General features: G+C 53.9%; 1 protein-coding gene across 1 annotated transcript in view; it reads right to left on the reverse strand.

Annotated features, from left to right (window-relative positions):
• LAMC3 (laminin subunit gamma 3) overlaps positions 1 to 16,310 on the reverse strand; it is a 62,107-nt gene that overhangs the window by 21,886 nt on the left and 23,911 nt on the right. The window contains exons 7-13 of the mRNA XM_063082353.1: positions 15,195 to 15,293; positions 12,791 to 12,927; positions 10,316 to 10,426; positions 7,225 to 7,417; positions 6,944 to 7,062; positions 2,724 to 2,942; positions 87 to 275 (exon numbers count right to left, since the gene is read on the reverse strand). Coding sequence (XP_062938423.1) covers positions 87 to 275; positions 2,724 to 2,942; positions 6,944 to 7,062; positions 7,225 to 7,417; positions 10,316 to 10,426; positions 12,791 to 12,927; positions 15,195 to 15,293 — 1,067 coding nt within the window. The remainder of the gene's footprint in view (positions 1 to 86; positions 276 to 2,723; positions 2,943 to 6,943; positions 7,063 to 7,224; positions 7,418 to 10,315; positions 10,427 to 12,790; positions 12,928 to 15,194; positions 15,294 to 16,310) is intronic.

Here is a 16,310-nt window from a genome sequence, read left to right on the forward strand (position 1 = left end):
TCTCCCCCACCTGCCATGGCCCAAACCCAGGGTCCCACCCCTGGAGCCTAGGGCAGAGGCAGGGCCCCAGGGCAGGAGCTACTCACCTCTCTGGCCTGGGGGGCAGTGGGTACACACCACTTCCCCACTCTCTGGGACAGTCGTGCAGGCTGACTGTCCAGGGCATGGACAGGGCTGGCAGTCATCAGCCTGGCCTGCGAAGGGGTTGCCATAAAAACCTGGCAAGCAGCGCTCACAGGACGGGCCCTCAGTGTGGTGGCCGCACATACAGATCCCTGAGGGGCAAGACAAGCACGGGCTTACCACCCTGGGACAGTGGGCATCCTGGCAGGACAGGTTACGGAGCATGTCCCAGGCAGAAGTGGGGTGGGAACCTTCCCGAGGAGGCAGCGGCACGGCCTGGGATGGGGAGTCCAGGTCTGGAGCCGGCCCACCCCGAGTTCACACCCACCACTGCGTGCCGGTGTGAACCTGGGCAAACCATCCGACACCCCCGCCTCAGCGTCCTCACCTGCAAAATGGGAGAATGACAGCACTGACCTCAAAGGGTTTCTGGCAGGACTCGGTGAGCCCAGGCATTCAGGGCCCCGCACACGCCCTGGCACGTGTGGTTATGACGCCTGCTATCACTGCTCGTGTGTTCCAAACCCTCCCTGCCCTGCGGGGACACAGCTAGCACGGCGCTCACGCTGCTTTTCCCTTCCCCTTTCTCTGTGTCCTCTTAACTTCAAGGGACCAAGAGCAACGTGCCATAAGGGAGGCACAGACCCAGGATGCTGGCCTTGACATGACTTTGCAAAGAGGATCCCCTTTCTGGGGTCTGTGGGTACCCAGAGGCCGCCTGGTGTCAGAACAGAACCTCACCCCTGCCCTCTGGTTTCTGAAGGTGGGGGCTTCTGCAAACCCCCTTCTCCAGCCCGATGGCACCTGGTGTCTGCTGAGAGCCTGGGGCGCTTCGGAAGGGAGACCCCACTGCCAGGGCTTGAGTGAGAGGCCTGGCTGAGAAGGGATTAGTCACAATTGCCACCTCCAGGAGGCCCCTACCCAGCCAGGGCTGAGGGAAACAGGGAGAGGAGTGGGAAGCCGGGGGTGGACAAGCACAGAGGGGGTGGCATCCAAGGGCAACTGTCCCTGCCTCGGACAGCACCCACTGGCTCACTGCACCTCCCAGCCTGGGCCATGGTGGCCACTGCAACCGTTTTGCAGATGAGGACTTGCCCAAACCGAGCAGAAAGTCACGGCAGGGCCAGGGGCTCTGCAGGGATAACAATTGGTCCCTTCTCATGACACCACTGCTTCCTCAATAGGCGCTGCCTGCAGCTCTGTGTGGGGGAGGGTTGTGAAGCCTCATCTGGACTTAGTTGGCACATCTGCCATGGGCACAAGAAGCAGGGACACCTCACGTGCTGTGCATCTGCCCCCCCTGGCTAGGTCTGTTGACTCCCAGACTACTGTCTTTGCACACACACAAAAAAAAGAAAAGGCTGGGCTGGCCCGTGGCTCACTCGGGAGAGTGCGGTGCTGATAACACCAAGGCCCCGGGTTCGGATCCCATATACGGATGGCCGGTTCGCTCACTGGCTGAGCGTGGTGCTGACAACACCAAGTTAAGGGTTAAGATCCCCTTACCGGTCATCTTTTAAAAAAAAAAAAAAAAAAAAAAAAAAGAAAAGGCTGAGCAGACCTTTGCCTTCTCAGAGAGACCCCAGCTGGCCCAGGGAGGCAGCACGCGCCCTGGTGTGAGAGGCCGTGGTTGGGGCAAGCCTCTGTCTGGGTCTGCGCCTCTACAAGTGGGGCCCAAAGCGGGCAGGGACCAGCCGACCTGCGAGGTGCCCCTCTGCCACCTACTGGCCGTGCAGCTGCCCTGCATCTCGGTCCCTCCCTGGTGGGATGGGACAGTAAGGGCTCAGGCACCTGCAGGGATTTTTGTAGGAGTCAATGATGTAGTGTATAAAAAGGTGTCTAGCATTTGGAGGAACTTGGTGACATTATTTTATTATTTCCCAACATTCCTGAAAAGTGAGGACTTGCAAATCTGCACTTCCCAGGTGAAGACCCTAAGGCCCGCCCAGTTAGTGGTGGCTGAGCTTTGGTGCAAGCCAGGCCTGTCTGTTTTCAGAGCCTGGGCATCTCCTGACCTCGACAACCCAGGCATGTGTACACTGTCATTATCCCTGCTTTACAGAAGAGGGAGCGGGCTCAGGGAGGAAAGTGGCCTTCCCAAGTCCACAAGCCGTAAGGGTGAGGGTGGCAGGTTTGCAGCTCTCAGTGGACACCTGTGAGCTGCTGTCTCCCCTGTGACCCTCCTGAGAGTCCTCCTGCCATCACCTGCCATGCTAACGCCTGTGCTCTTTCTTACAGGATCCTCTGCATGGCAAGATCCCCCGAGGTCCTTTTCTGGTCCTTCCCAGGAGAAGGAGGGCCAGCCCAGAGAGAGGTGGGCACATGGGCAGACCACCTGCACGAACCATGGCTCAAGGCTCTCATTGATGCACGCAGAGTCCTTGGCACAGAGCCTGATGCTCCAATAAATGCCAGTTGCTACTTTCATTAAAGTATGAGATACCCAGGCAGCAGTAGGAGGACAGTTCAGTGACACAATTCCCCACAGCTTGGCCAATACCTTGGAGCTCATGCCAGGCTGACCCTGTTCGGGTCAGTCCTCATCTCGCTCTACGGGGTGTAGCCCAGGTGTCCTTTGGATGAGGTGCTGGAAGACTCACCTGTGTTGGGGTCACAGGTGCCATGCTGGTTACAGGTACAAGGGATGCAGTTGGCATAGGGGCCTCCAAGTGGTGTCTCTCTCTTGTATCCTGGAGCACAGGATTCACAGAACTGGCCTGTGTACCCTTTGGGACATGAGCAAGTCTCTACCCAGGAGGCTGGTGGGGAAAGCCCTGGCTGGGCCGATGTGAGCTGGACCTCAGTCAGGAACACCTGTCCTGCAGAGTGAGAAGAGAGAGCGGGACAGAGCTCCACACACGTGTCACCCCAGACCTTCCCATTCACATATGACACAGGCCCACGTAGATAAAGGCAGCCTGTGAACCAATCACAATTTCTCAAAAAACAGTCAAATCAAGGGCAAAGGAGACAAACTGGCAATTTTCAAAACAAGAAATAGATACAGCTAAGAATTTTATGAAAAGACGTTCACTCTCAAAGGCTATTTCAGATGTGTAGATTTAAACAACCATCCACAATACGGCATAACAACTGTTCACGTAGTATTTACATTGTATTAGGTGTCACAAGTAGTCTAGCGATGATGCAAAGTATGCAGGTGCGTGTGCACAGGTTGTATGCAAATACGACACCACTTTCTATCAGGTGGACGACACCACGCACGACCCTCCCACTGGTAAACATTCTGAAGATCATTTAGAGTGGAGGCAGGGGGCGTGTGGAACTCACGTGGCCGGCTCAGAACTGGACACTACCTTGGGACAAGGCTTAAGGTCCATTTCTAAAGTGTTAAGTATTGTAAGAGGCATCGAGACTAACAAGCTCAACAGTTCAGTAATTGAAATGTTTGTTTATTTTTTTAACAGAAGGGTTTTGATGAAAAAGAAGCTAATTGACTTGGGAATGTCAGGGAAATGTCTTACCTGCAAGGAAAGTGAATATTCTGTGTTTAAGTAAACTATAATGGGCACATTTTAAAAATCAAGAAATCTGACATTTGACACAAATGGGGTGGGTGTATGAATACAAATTAGGAGGGTTCTGCTTCTGGTAATAGAGTAGGGGAGACTTTCCACAGAAAACAACTATATATTCTGTGGGCAAAATATGAAAACAACTATCTGTAAACCCTGGGAAGCAACCAGAAGCAGGCAGACAGCGGAGCGGGCCGAGCTTCTCATCAGAGTATAGATGAGGACAGTCCCTCTAAAGGAAAATTTGGGAGCACATATCAAAATTTTAAATGTGCACCCTTCAGCCTACATTTCCATTTCTAGGACTCTATCCTAAAGAAATACCTGTACAAAAACACAAAGACCTTTCTATGAGGCTGTCCCCTGTTCCCTGCAGTACTATTTGTAATGGTGAAAACTGGAACCTGCTAAGTGTCTGTCAACAGGGGGACGGTTAAAACCCCATGGAGCATCTATACCAGAGAGTCATACCCTGCAGGCCCAGAGAACCAGCCTTTGCCATGTGTCACGACAAGGAACAATCTCAAAGACATCCTGTCAGCTGAAAAAAGCGAGTTGCAGAATACTGCACAGTCAGCCCTCTGGATCCTGCGTTCCACATGTGTGGATTCAACCAACTCAGATTGAAAATATTCAGAAGAAAGAAAGGATGGTTGTGTCTATACTGGACACAAACAGACTTTTTTTCTTGTCATTATTTCCTAAACAATGTGGCATAACAACTATTTACATAGCATTTACATTGTACTAGGTGTCACCAGTAACCTAGAGATGATGTAAAGTACCCAGGTGCATGTGGGCAGGTTATAAGCAGATACTACACCATTTTATATCAGGCACTTGAGCGTCCGTGGATTTTGGCATCTGTGGGGGATCCTGGACTCAATCCCCCATGGATACCGAGAGATAACTATACCATGTGATCAAATTTCTATATTAAAAACACAGATGTAAGTCCATGTACGCAGAAAGGTTTAGAGAGACATGTTTTGTTTTGTTTTGTTTTGATGGCTGTCTGGTAAGGGGATCTGAACCCTTAACCATGGTGTTACAATACCGTGCTCTAACTGACTGGGCTAACTAGCCAGCCCCCCCCAGTTTAGAGAGATATGCCCCAAAACACTATCAGCAGGAAGAGGTGTGGGGGTTGGGGTGAGAGGAAGGGTCAACATGCGCACCTGCCTCTCCAGTGCACCCCAGCACCCAGCACGGGCCTGGCATAAACAAGTGGGTGCCCTGTAATCTCTGTTAACTGAATGTTGAATGGATGACAGATGGAAGCTCTGGAAGCTGCTGGAAAGAGTGAAGACAGAATTCCTGGGGCAAAGAGAGGGCATCTACCCAACAGGAGGAGAGAGGAGGGGGGATCTCAGCAAAGGAGCCTCAGGGTGTGCTGGTCAGGGGAGGCGGTTGGGGACCACTGGCACGGATGATGGGGATGGAGGCAATGAAACCACAGCCCCGACAAAGGAAGAAGGGGAAGCCAGGCCAGGAGGGGGCCCTGGGAAAAGCTGACTAAGCCCGATGTTCTCGAAAGGAGCAAAATCCCATTCCCTTCCCAGGAAGCAAATCTGAGGGTGTTTCGGTTGTCACGATCAGGAGGCAGTGGCCAGGGATGCGGCAGGATGCCCTGGCATGCACAGAAGCTCTCCACATGACTTTCAATGTCCTGCTGATGCTGCAAGGGCAGAAACTCACCTTTGTCAACACCTGAGCCTAAACCCCAACTTCACTATACACAAACATGGGTATTTCTTTTTTCTTTCTTAAAAGATGACCAGTAAGGGGATCTTAACCCTTGACTTGGTGTTGTCAGCACTGCGCTCTCCCAAGTGACCTAACCGGCCAACCCTATATAGGGATCCGAACCCATGGCCTTGGTGTTATCAGTACCACACTCTCCCAAGTGAGCCAAGGGCCGCCATCCATGACATGGGTATTTCTGAATGTGTGACATGCACATGGAATTGTTGGGGGGTGTGGTGATGGTGCACATACAGGAAACACAGTGCTTTGTTTTGTTTACAATTTTACCGACTGTCACTGGTGGGGTTTCGGTCACCACCTTCATTATGTCCTGTTCCACCTGTGGCCCCCACTGCAGCTTCCCCACTCACAGCGATCTGCCAAATATTCCCATTTAGTTGTGACTTCAAAATGACAAACATAGAGGACTTAAAGAATAAAGGTCAATCATGTTCAACTGAATGTCTGAAACTCGGTTGATGGCTTCACCCACAAATGGACGGTTGCTCTGCCACAACAAAGCAATGAGACCGAACGGTCAAGGCTAAGTAAACCTTTACAAAGGACCACGCTGACCAAGGTGGGGGAGCTGTGCCACCTGAGCTCACCCTCCCCTGCCTCATCTAGCCCCCATCCAGGTCACCTCTCTCTGTGAGGTCCCCCCTCGACGCTCCTCACATAAATCTGCCTGGTTAGTACAGACCCAGCCATGGCTTTTATTCTAGGATTAGCCACCCACAACTCTGTGCCTGCACTGCCCTGCCCTCCATGGGTGTAAACAGCTTCTGAGCTGCTTGTTTCTCCTAAACCTGAACTGATTGATTACAGCAGGGAAGCCCTGACCGCTCTCTTATGTTTTCTCCTGTGGTCACGCTGGAGCACCGACAATTTGAAATTCACATTTTATATCCTTTCCTTCTATGGATTCTGTATATAACAGGATATTATATTAATTTTTAAAAATTGTGTGTAGGTAGGTTATCACTAGGAAAAGGCCAGAGGATAACCATGTCAATCACAAGTGACCAGGGTAGGAGGTGGGGACATACACTGTTAATGACGGGTGACGTCCTGGCCTCTTCTTTGGGGAGACAGAAAGCCAGACCTGCTCCCAGATGGCTTAGGTGAGATACCGCCAGTGACAGGCAGGGGCGACCTCCCAGGGGAATCCTGGCCTGCCCCCTGCAGCCAGCAGGGACCCAGGGCCGCGGTGGATTCTGCGGAGGTGGAGTAGCCACACCCAATGGTTCTTGGCTGCTTCACTGGCCACACACCTGTCCCTTCGAGTTGTCCTCCTCAGGGCCCTCACCTGTCCAGTCCCTGAATCTGTCCTCAGCCACCATCCTGCTGCCTTTATGGGTTATATGACCTTGGGCGAGTGTCCTGACTTCTCTGAGCCTCAAATGCCTTCTTGGTAAAATGGGGATAATAACCACCCAGCTGGGAGGACTTCACACGGCTATGCACGAAGGAGCCCAGCCCAGTCCCCACCCTGGTGAGTGCTTGGTTCTAGGGGGCACGTTGGTATCATTACTGACCGGAAGGGCTTGGGCTTTGGCCGCTGGCCCAGATGTGCAGAGCAGTCAGATTGGCCAGGAGTCGCTGGAAGTGGAAGGAGGGCAGCGGAGGGTCCACGTCCTCGGAGGTCTCCTGCAGCCTGACAGGGAGAAGCAGTCAGAGCAGGAGCCTGACATGGGGGCAGGTGGGGCCAGGAACCTGCGATTAGCAGCAGTCCCCCACCACAGGGCATTCTGAAGTGTGCCCACCCTAGAGACCACCCTTCCCCTCACCCCCATCTCTCAGGATGGAGGATACTTACAGGAACCTGAGCTGTGCCTGCCCCGGCTGCCGGGCATCCTGGGGGCCAGACAGGCTGGAGTGCCTCAGAGACAGGGCCAGGCCTGCCCCTTCCAGCCTCAGCTGCACAGGCAGAGGGGAGCCCCCGGGGGGGACCCGGAAGGTCAGCGTGAGGGGCTGCCCATAGCTGAACCGCTGGTCTCCCAGGAACTTCTCTGAGGACAAGAGAAGAAGGCTCTGACAGTCTTCATATAGTTAGCTTGATTTTAAAAGTCCCTATTGATTTTGTTGGCAATTAAACACTCGAAAAAGGTAAAACTGCAGCAAGTAGAAAATCAGGGGCTTCTGCACAGCAGACACCGCGGGTGGCCTGCCTGCACCTCCTCAGCCTGTCCCTCTCGGGTGTGTGACCCTGCCGTCCCACAGGACCCCACGCCTGGTTGGACGCTCAGCTGTCACCATATGGCCATTCATATCTTTATCCTTGAACTCAGGTTTCATAAGCGAAGTCCACAGGGACAGAGGTCTGTACATGAGCAGGGGAGATAGGACAGGCAGGACTGCAGCGCCCTGATGTCCCACAAGCAAGAAGCACCCGTGGACCCACACGCGGGGAGCCCAGTGAGGCTCAGGGCCCAGGCCAGGGAGCTACACCTATGACAAAGCAGAGGCGTGGACAGCCCCAGGCCACGCTTCCCATTCGAATCAGAACTCGCTTCGTACTGGGAAAGAAGGCAGTGGCATTCTGAGAAACACAAACGACCGGGTAGCCCTGTCCTATCCCCTCTCACTATGTTATTTCCCGGGTCCGGCCAGCCACTCGTGCTGAACGTCACGCAAAGCAGGAGAGGGGACAGGGCCCGCAGCTCTCTGCCGCTCAGCGTGGCTGTTGCCCGGGCTAGCTGAGGCAGCGGCGGGCAGAGCAGGCTCCGGGTAGCGAGCTCGTCCCGCACCGTCCACTGCTCTGGGGAGGACAAAATGCACAAAATGCGCTCCATGTAGGGGCTGTGAAAACAAACTGTGACTTTCTTGAGTCCACACACGAGTTAGATGCTCTGATATTTACCTCGAGGAAAAGGGTTTTATATTTTAGGGCCTTTAATGGCACTTTCCCCTATTTCCAGAAAAAGGGGCTCCACATTTTTAATTCTGCAGTGGGCCCCCCCAGTTCTTAGCCCGCCCCACCTCAGCCTGGGTGGGCAATTCCTGAACAGGCTGAAGGTCCCTGTGTCCCTCCGCCCAAGGGCATTTTCTGGCTGAAGAATGTGCTCACCTGTGCAGGACGCCCTGGGAGTGGGCGGACATCCCCTGCTGCCTCACTCCACAGCAAGAGGATCCCGAGGTGGGTTCTGTGCCGTCCGAGGGTCCCCAGGGGCAGCCCCCAGCAGTAGCCTCAGCAACGCCCCTCACCAGCCTTCCTGCTTCCCTATCTGGCTTCCCACCTTCCGCATCTTGCATTTTGATCAGGGATCAGTTTGCAAATGAGTTTGTACTCACATCCTTGTCTCAGCATGCGCTTTGGGGGGAACCCAAAATAAGACATCTGCACCCCAACTTCAGCCTCCAGAATCAATCACTGGTCATAGTGTGAGTCTCATCCTCCCACCCTTGTCCACGCATTCTGTATGTGAGATGATAAGTGACGGACACTGGATTATACTCTGCGTACTGGCCTGCAGCCCCAGGCCCACGCGGCGGCGGCGTCCACCACTGGGCCGGCCAGCCTCCCCCGCTGGACTGTCCCAAATCTTTACCACTACAAACGCTCCTTCACTCAGGGCCTGCTCTGCATGTCTTTGCCCCTGAGTAAAGACGCCTGTAGCCAGGATACTGCAAGGACACCTGCAGGGTCAAAGGGCACATGCGTGTCTTAGCTCTGGGGCACTCACCAGCCAGCCTGGGGGGTTGTTTCCGTGTCCCTCCTGTGAGCGGTGGGGGTGAAGCCTGACACCCCTGCCACACCCCCACCTCACAGCCGCCCAGGGGGCCCTGGGAGCGGCCGGGCTGAGTGCGCCAGGAGGGCAGGGCGGCCATCCGTCTCGCTGACTGCAGTGTGCCAGCACCAGCACAGAACCCAGCAGACACTTCTTGAATGAATGACTCCTTTTTCTTAAATATGTCGACCGCGTGTGTTTTCTGCTCAAGTGCCTCTGAACTTGCAGCGCCTGCCCCACAAGCGGGCCCAAGGACCCCCATGTCCTAGTTTCCTGGCTGCGGGGCACACGGCTCCTCAGACTGTGGCATCACCTCTCTAGCTCCTCTTGGAGAGTGAGGGAAAGGGCAGGACTAGGTCAGGGAACCAGCGGACCCTGAATCTAGCCACAGTAGAGCTAAGAATGGGCTCCAGGCTCCCAGTTCTGGGACTGATAAGTGGGCAGGAGACCAAAGTTCTCCCAGTTGGTGGGGGCTGGTTCAGAATCATCGAGAACTTCCTTCCTCTTGCAGGAACCCCACGGCCCTGGACATGGAACGTAGTGGCCTGGCAGGGTAAGATGCTGACGGGAAACGCATAGGGATTGTCTGGGGTGTGACAGTGGCTGTGGCTCCATGGCACTGAAAGAGCCCCACGTGGCAAGGGTGTGACCAAAAAAACGGGGGTTTCATCAGATGCCATGATCAGATGGCAGAATGATGGGCCCAAAGGCATCTACATCCTAATCCCTGGAATCTGCAAATACGGTATGTTACGACCAGGGGGAATTAAGGTTGTTAATCTGCTGACCTTAAGGTAGAGAGGGTATCTTAGATTATGCAGCTGAGTCCAATGTAATCACAAGCATCCTTAAAAGATGGAAGAGGGAGGCAGGAGAGCTGGGTCTGTGACGGCATATGAGACAGACTCAGCCAGCTCTGAAGGTGGAAGAAGGGGCTGTGAGCCGAGGAATGCGGGCAGCCGCTAGAAGTTGGAAGGGGCAAGGAATGGATTTTCCCTGAGAGCCCCCAGAAAGAACCCAGACCTGCTGACACCTTGATTTTAGCTCCGTGAGATCCATTTCAGACTCTGACCTCCAGATCACTAAGAGAATAAACCTGTGTTGTTTTCAACCACTAAGTGTGGCAGTTTGTTATAATAGGAAACTAACAGGGACATTGTACCCCTGCCTGGCAGGTACCTGGTGCTGTGAGCTCCTCCTCATCTTCTGGGCTCAGGAGGACCCCACTTGGGCTCCATCGTGGGGGATGCTCGAGGCCCCCCACACTTCTGGCCTGCCAACCTTCTGCTCCTAGACAGCAAACACAGACACATTCCATCAGTGTGAGGCCCCGGGGGGTGGCCTCCAGGTGACAAGGCCAGCAGGGTTCTCAGGGTGGGAAGGAGCCCCAGGAGAAGCTAGAAAGCTCAGAGACCCAGCTCTGCTTGGGGCGTGGTCAGACCTCAGGACCTGCTTTGCTCCTACAGTGGAATTTCGAGCTAACATGAGAACATGGCCTGGAGATGCCATTGTGGGGGCCTTGGGCAATCTATAACAATACTGGACCTGACCTCGTCTTCAGGTCCTCAGAGAACCTTCTCATCGGTGACCTCACCAGCCCTGACCTTCCAGGTACATGCGTCATCAGCCCCGCTGCACCCAGGGAGGCCACCTAGTTAGGAAGAGGTCAAGCCAGGACAGGAACCCAGGCCTTCTAGTCCCCAGTTCCAGTTCAGTCCCTCCTCCCTTTGGTGACAGAGCACAGTCCAGTTAACACTGAGCACAAGCCAGCATAAAACAATTGACCTCAAGAGGGCACTGTCCAGGGGGCAGCTGGGCAACGGGGTGGAAACCAAACACCCGGGGCACCCAAGTGGTGAGGAAGTAGGGATGAAGAGAGGGAACAGAGGTCACAAAGGGGAGGCCTGGGGCTCCTTGGTGCTAGACTAGGTTCTACCCCTTGCTGGCTGTGTGACTCTGGGCAAGTTACTTGACGTCTCTGAAGCTGGTTCCACATCTGCAAAATAGGGGCAATGAAGTGCTTATGGCCCAGGTGGCAGTTCTCAAAGCTGGTCCGGATCCTCCAGGAGATCCTGAGACCCCTTTCTGGGTGTCCATGAGATCAAACTATCTTACTAACACTAAGGTGTTATTTGCATTTTTCCTTCTGTCTCTCTCACGGGTGCACAGGGAGTTTTCCAGAAGCTGCAAGCCCCGTGATATCACAACCTCCTGAGGGGCAGAGGCCCCCGTGAGAATCAGCGGGCATCTCCTAAGTCAGACCTTAAAGTGATTTGCAAAAATGTAAATCGAACAAGCACTCTTCTCAGAAAACGTTTTGTCTTTTAAAAAGGAAGTTCTTTTGGCAGAACTGTGTTATTTTTGTTATAATGTAATAGGTTTGCTACGGCTGTTTTAAAATGAGTTAATAAATATTTTAAAATATTTTCTTTTCTTTTTCCTTTTCTAAAAAATGACCGGTCAGGGGATCTTAACCCTTGACTTGGTGTTGTCAGCACCACGCTCTCCCAAGTGAGCCACAGGCCGGCCCTTAAAAAAGGCATTTTCGTTTCTAATACAGCAAACATCCTACAAACAATCCACATACACAAAAGCGCTTCAGGGGCCTCCATTATTTTCAAGCACATAAAGGGATCCAGAGACCAAAAAGTTTGAGACCTGCTGGCCGAGGGCGATTGTGAGATAAAAGGAAATGAAGCCACGAAGCGTAAAACCCAGGGCCTGGCTCAAGCGCAGAACGGTTCACGACTCTCCTCTTAGGGTTTGGAAAGTGAGTCCCGCCGACGCGAACGTCCCGGGCGGTCCCAATTGCACGCTCCTCTCGGCCCTGCTGTCTGCGCGGCGTCCAGCAGAGGGCGCGCTGCCCCCGCGTCTCGGGCGCCCCAGAGCCCAGCTTCTGTCGCCGGACGCCCCGTTCCTGGGGCGGGGGCGGGGGCGCGGGAGGTGGGGGGCGCTCCGTGGGGCTCATCTGGGCCCCATGCAGGCTCTGACTCAGTGCAGAGCTCAGAGTTCTGCCGCTTTCCTGCTCTAAAGGTGCGGCTGTGCCACCTGGAGTCAGGGACCCAGACAGAGGGCCTGGGTCTGTCTTAACCAGAGCAAAACTCCGGAGCTGATGAAGCCAAGTGCCAGCGACTAAGTTATGTGACCTCAGGCAAGTGTCCTACATTTTCTGGGCCTCAACACCTCGTCTGTGAAATGGGAGTGAGAGTCCCTACCCACTGGGGACTCTGTGAGTTTCCCTGCCTGTAAGGAGATCAGCAAGAGCCTGGCATACAGCAGGTGCTCAATAAGTGGAGGCCAGGAAATGGAGTCTAAATCTCCAGCATTTAGATATGCCAAGGGAGGCCAGTCTCGACAGGGCATGTGGAAATTCCCCTACAGGATCCAAAGGGTATCTATCACCTGCCCAGCCCTCCAGTCCAGGGAGGGAGCCAAGGGGTCGCTGGTAGGTACTGGGGAGAGGTGACGGCCACAGGGGAGCCACCCTCTCACACCCAAGCCCACCTAAGCTGTGTGGGTCTGTGGCTCCTCTCCACAATGGGGCGTGGTGGAGGGGCCACACCCACCCGCACCACCAAAGCAGGACCTCCCCAGAGCAGACTTGCCTGGGCTGGGAGCAGGCCCTCGGGGGTGGCTGCAGGGGGCGCTTCTTACCCTGACGGAAGTCGGAGAGGATGTGGCGCTCCTGGAACTGGGCAGCGGCCACACACACCTTGGAGTGGCCATAGCAGAAGCAGCTGCTGCAGCCGGCTGGGTTGTGGGGCTGCAGGTTAAACATCCCCGGGCGACATCTGGAATGGGGGCAGGACATGCCCAGGGGGCAACATGAATCGTTAGGAAGGGGCAGGTCAGGAACCAGCCAGACTCATGGAGTCCAGAATCACTGAGAAACTTTAAAAAATTGTTTTTTTCAGAATTACAGAAGAGTTGCAAAGACAGGAGACAGTTCCCAGTCACCAGCTTTGCCTGATATTGACATCTGACATCACCACTGTTCATGTATCAAAACTAAGAAGTTAACGTTGTTTAACATTAACCAAACTCCTGGCTTTACTAGGATTTCTCCCTTTTCCACTCATGTACTTTTTCTGCTCCAGGATCCCATCCAGAACACGGTGTTGCGCATCTGGTTGAGTCCTTGGTCTCCTGCAGTCGGTAACAGATTCTCAGTCTGTCCTTGTCTGTCATGACCTTGGTGCTCTTTGAAAAGCACTGGTCAGGTATTTTTTTAGAATGCCCTTCAATTTGGGTTGGTTTGTCTGATGTTTTCTCAGGATTAGACTGGGGTGATGTATTTCAGGAAGAAATACACAGAGGTGTAGCGCCCATCACATCACAGGGGTACAGGAAGCCCACATGACATAGCCCCGATGTTAACCTAATTGTTAGAAGAGAGTCACCAAATCCAGCCCACGCTCAAGTGGAGGGAAATTAAGTTCCACCTCCTGGAGGGGTTATCAAAGAATTGTGGACATATGTTAAAACCACCACAGTAATTAATATTTTGAGGCAATGCAAATATCCTGCTTCTCCTTAAAGTTCCACCCACCAGTGTCAGCAGTCATCAGCAGCTCGTCTGCAGCCACGTACTACTGTGATGTTCCAGCAGTGGTTTTCTATTTCCCTCATTTACTTTTTGGGATGCTTCTGCAAGGAAGATTTGTCCCCTTGTTCGTGTCTATTTATTTATTCAATCATCTATTTACATCAGTGTGGACTTGTGGATATTTAGTTTATTCTCTGGGTTTTAATCCAATACTATTGTTTATTTTGTTGTTCAAGTGGATCCAGCTCTGGGAGGTCTTTCAGTTTGGCTCCTGTCCTTTTGACACGGGCCCCCATCCTGGTTTGGGGTTTTTTTTTGTTTGTTTTTTTTATTGGTTCATGTCTGTTTCTGTTTTGAGCACTTCCCTGCTTTCTGGCACTACAAGACACTCTAGGTTCATCTTGTCCTCTCCCTGTCCCAGTGCTAGAAGCAGCCATTTCTCCAAACAGCCTTGGGGAAACGCTTATTACAAATACAGCTTCCTGGTTGGACCCCAGGAGGCTCCATTTGAGCAGGTGCCACACGGAGGAATCCGATTCATAGGAAGCTGCAATGGCCCCAATGACCAGCAAGCTCAGATGAACACATCTCACCACGCCCTCCCATTTCACAAATGGGGAAACTGAGGCTCAGAGGAGCAGACCCACTCAGGGTCACAAAGCAGTCAGGGTGGAGCTGAGGGAGAACCCAGGTTAGATCTGGCTCGCCAACTCTACCTCCTCACTTGAGGTCTTGGGGTGGGGGCACAGAGTAAAACCCTTCAGAGACAGATGAAGGGGCTGCCTGGGGCTGGCCAAGGTGAGAGTCAAGGCCGGGGCCAGTCACATGGCTTTGGTGCTGCCAAGGGCTTCAGATGTCAGACACAGAGCCAGGAAAAGGAGACAGATTGTACCCGAGGAGGTAAACCCACGTCTGTCTGCCAGCCCCACTGCTGGAGCTCGGAAGCCTCACGAACACTTGAAAGAGGCAGCTGATGGACGGTGTGACTTTGGACAAGTCCCTTTGTCCTGCTGAGCTTCAGATGCCCATTTGTACCATGATAGAATTGCAAGGACGACTGATAGGCTCAACTCTCAGCTCAACGGGTGAGGGCTTCTCGGAGCAGGGCATTGAGATGGACCCTGAGGTTATGGTAGAGCTCGTGGTCAGGACCACTGTGCCCCATTGGTGATGTCTGCTGTGGGTGGCACACGGGAGGGCTGTAGTATGAATGCCATGGTTTTGCTATCCCTGGATTACACAGATGAGCTCTCCTATCCTTTCCAGCTACTTTTTTTCAGGATTTCAAGCTAGGAAAGCAGATGTAATTTCTTGGCGTATGAACCATCAATGGTGGGTGGATCAAGGCGTAAGCACTGCCATAAAGCCTTCTGGTAGGAAAGGTGCAGGGGGACGGGGTTGCCCAGGTCCGTGTGGCCGTGTCCCTACCGCTCCTCCACTCCCCAGTGTTGGTGCCGCATCAGTGACCCCGGATGTCACCTGTGGCAGGCTTACTGTCGTTGGCTCACCCACCTGTCACACAGGTGGCCTTCCACATTCTCCTTGCAGGGGCAGCGCCCACTGCGGGGGTCACAGGTGCCCAGGCTGCCAGCAGGATTGCAGGTGCAGGGTCTGCCAAAGAGACAGGACAAGGGGAAGAGTGTCCAACGCGCAACTTCAGAGCAGGAATGGCCCATCCTAGTTAGAAATCTTCCTACCCTTCCCTGTTCCCGACACCAGGAGGCAGGTTGACCCGAGAGCCTGCCCCCTGGTTTTACTGTGCCCACCTGGCCAAGGAGGTGACCCATGCACCCACTGCTATAGTGACTCATCTGTCCCCCTGCCCACTTGTCCATCTGTGCATCCTGCCCTCATGGACCCTACAGCCTGGTGCAGACGGATAGACAGGCAGATGTGGAAGTGTGATGCGTGCTGCAGGAGTGTCTGAGAGGCTGTGGCAGCACCGGGGAGGGGCACTGATCCGGTGGGGGCTAGGGGGGCAAGGTGGCAGATGGGAGAGAGGCTTCGTGAGGAGAGGTGCTCCAGCTGAGAATGAGTGAGTCCGCCAGACGGGCTGGGGAGGCTGGGCGTGGGGGTGGCACAGGCCAAGGTACCGAGGCCAAAGACCCTGGGGGAGCAGCTAGGTCCCTGTCTAATGGTCAGTTTTGTGCCCAGAAACACCGAATGTTTTGCAAGGAGTCTGGGACTCCTCCCCACACCCCATCATGCTTCCGCTGCCTTTCAAATACACGAGGAGACTGTCGTTAACCAAAGCCAAGTTCATTTAAAGTGCTTCTGAATTTATAACAGCTTTACTTTTTCTGGTCATTGTGTATTTTCTCAATCAAGTGATGGTAAAGGCGTTAGACCCCTCTTCTGAGGTCCAAACTCCAGTGGCTCCCTGCCCATCTCTCTCCCCTTGGCTGTCCCACCAGGTGACACAGACTCAGCACATCTGGTCAATGCGCAGCCTCTCCCCACCCCACTCCCTCTGCATACCCCCCTCCACCCAGATGCCCAAACCCTGAGGGCCAGGCTCCACCCTTCCTCCTCTCCAGCCCCCTGGTCACCACTTCCTGCCAAGTCCACCTTGTGAGGGGCTCTGGAATCTGCCCACTGTCTCCCTCCCCACAGCCGGACGCTCATGCA

The sequence above is a fragment of the Cynocephalus volans genome, chromosome 17 (assembly GCF_027409185.1).
Source record: "Cynocephalus volans isolate mCynVol1 chromosome 17, mCynVol1.pri, whole genome shotgun sequence".
NCBI classification, from domain to species: Eukaryota; Metazoa; Chordata; class Mammalia; order Dermoptera; family Cynocephalidae; genus Cynocephalus; species Cynocephalus volans.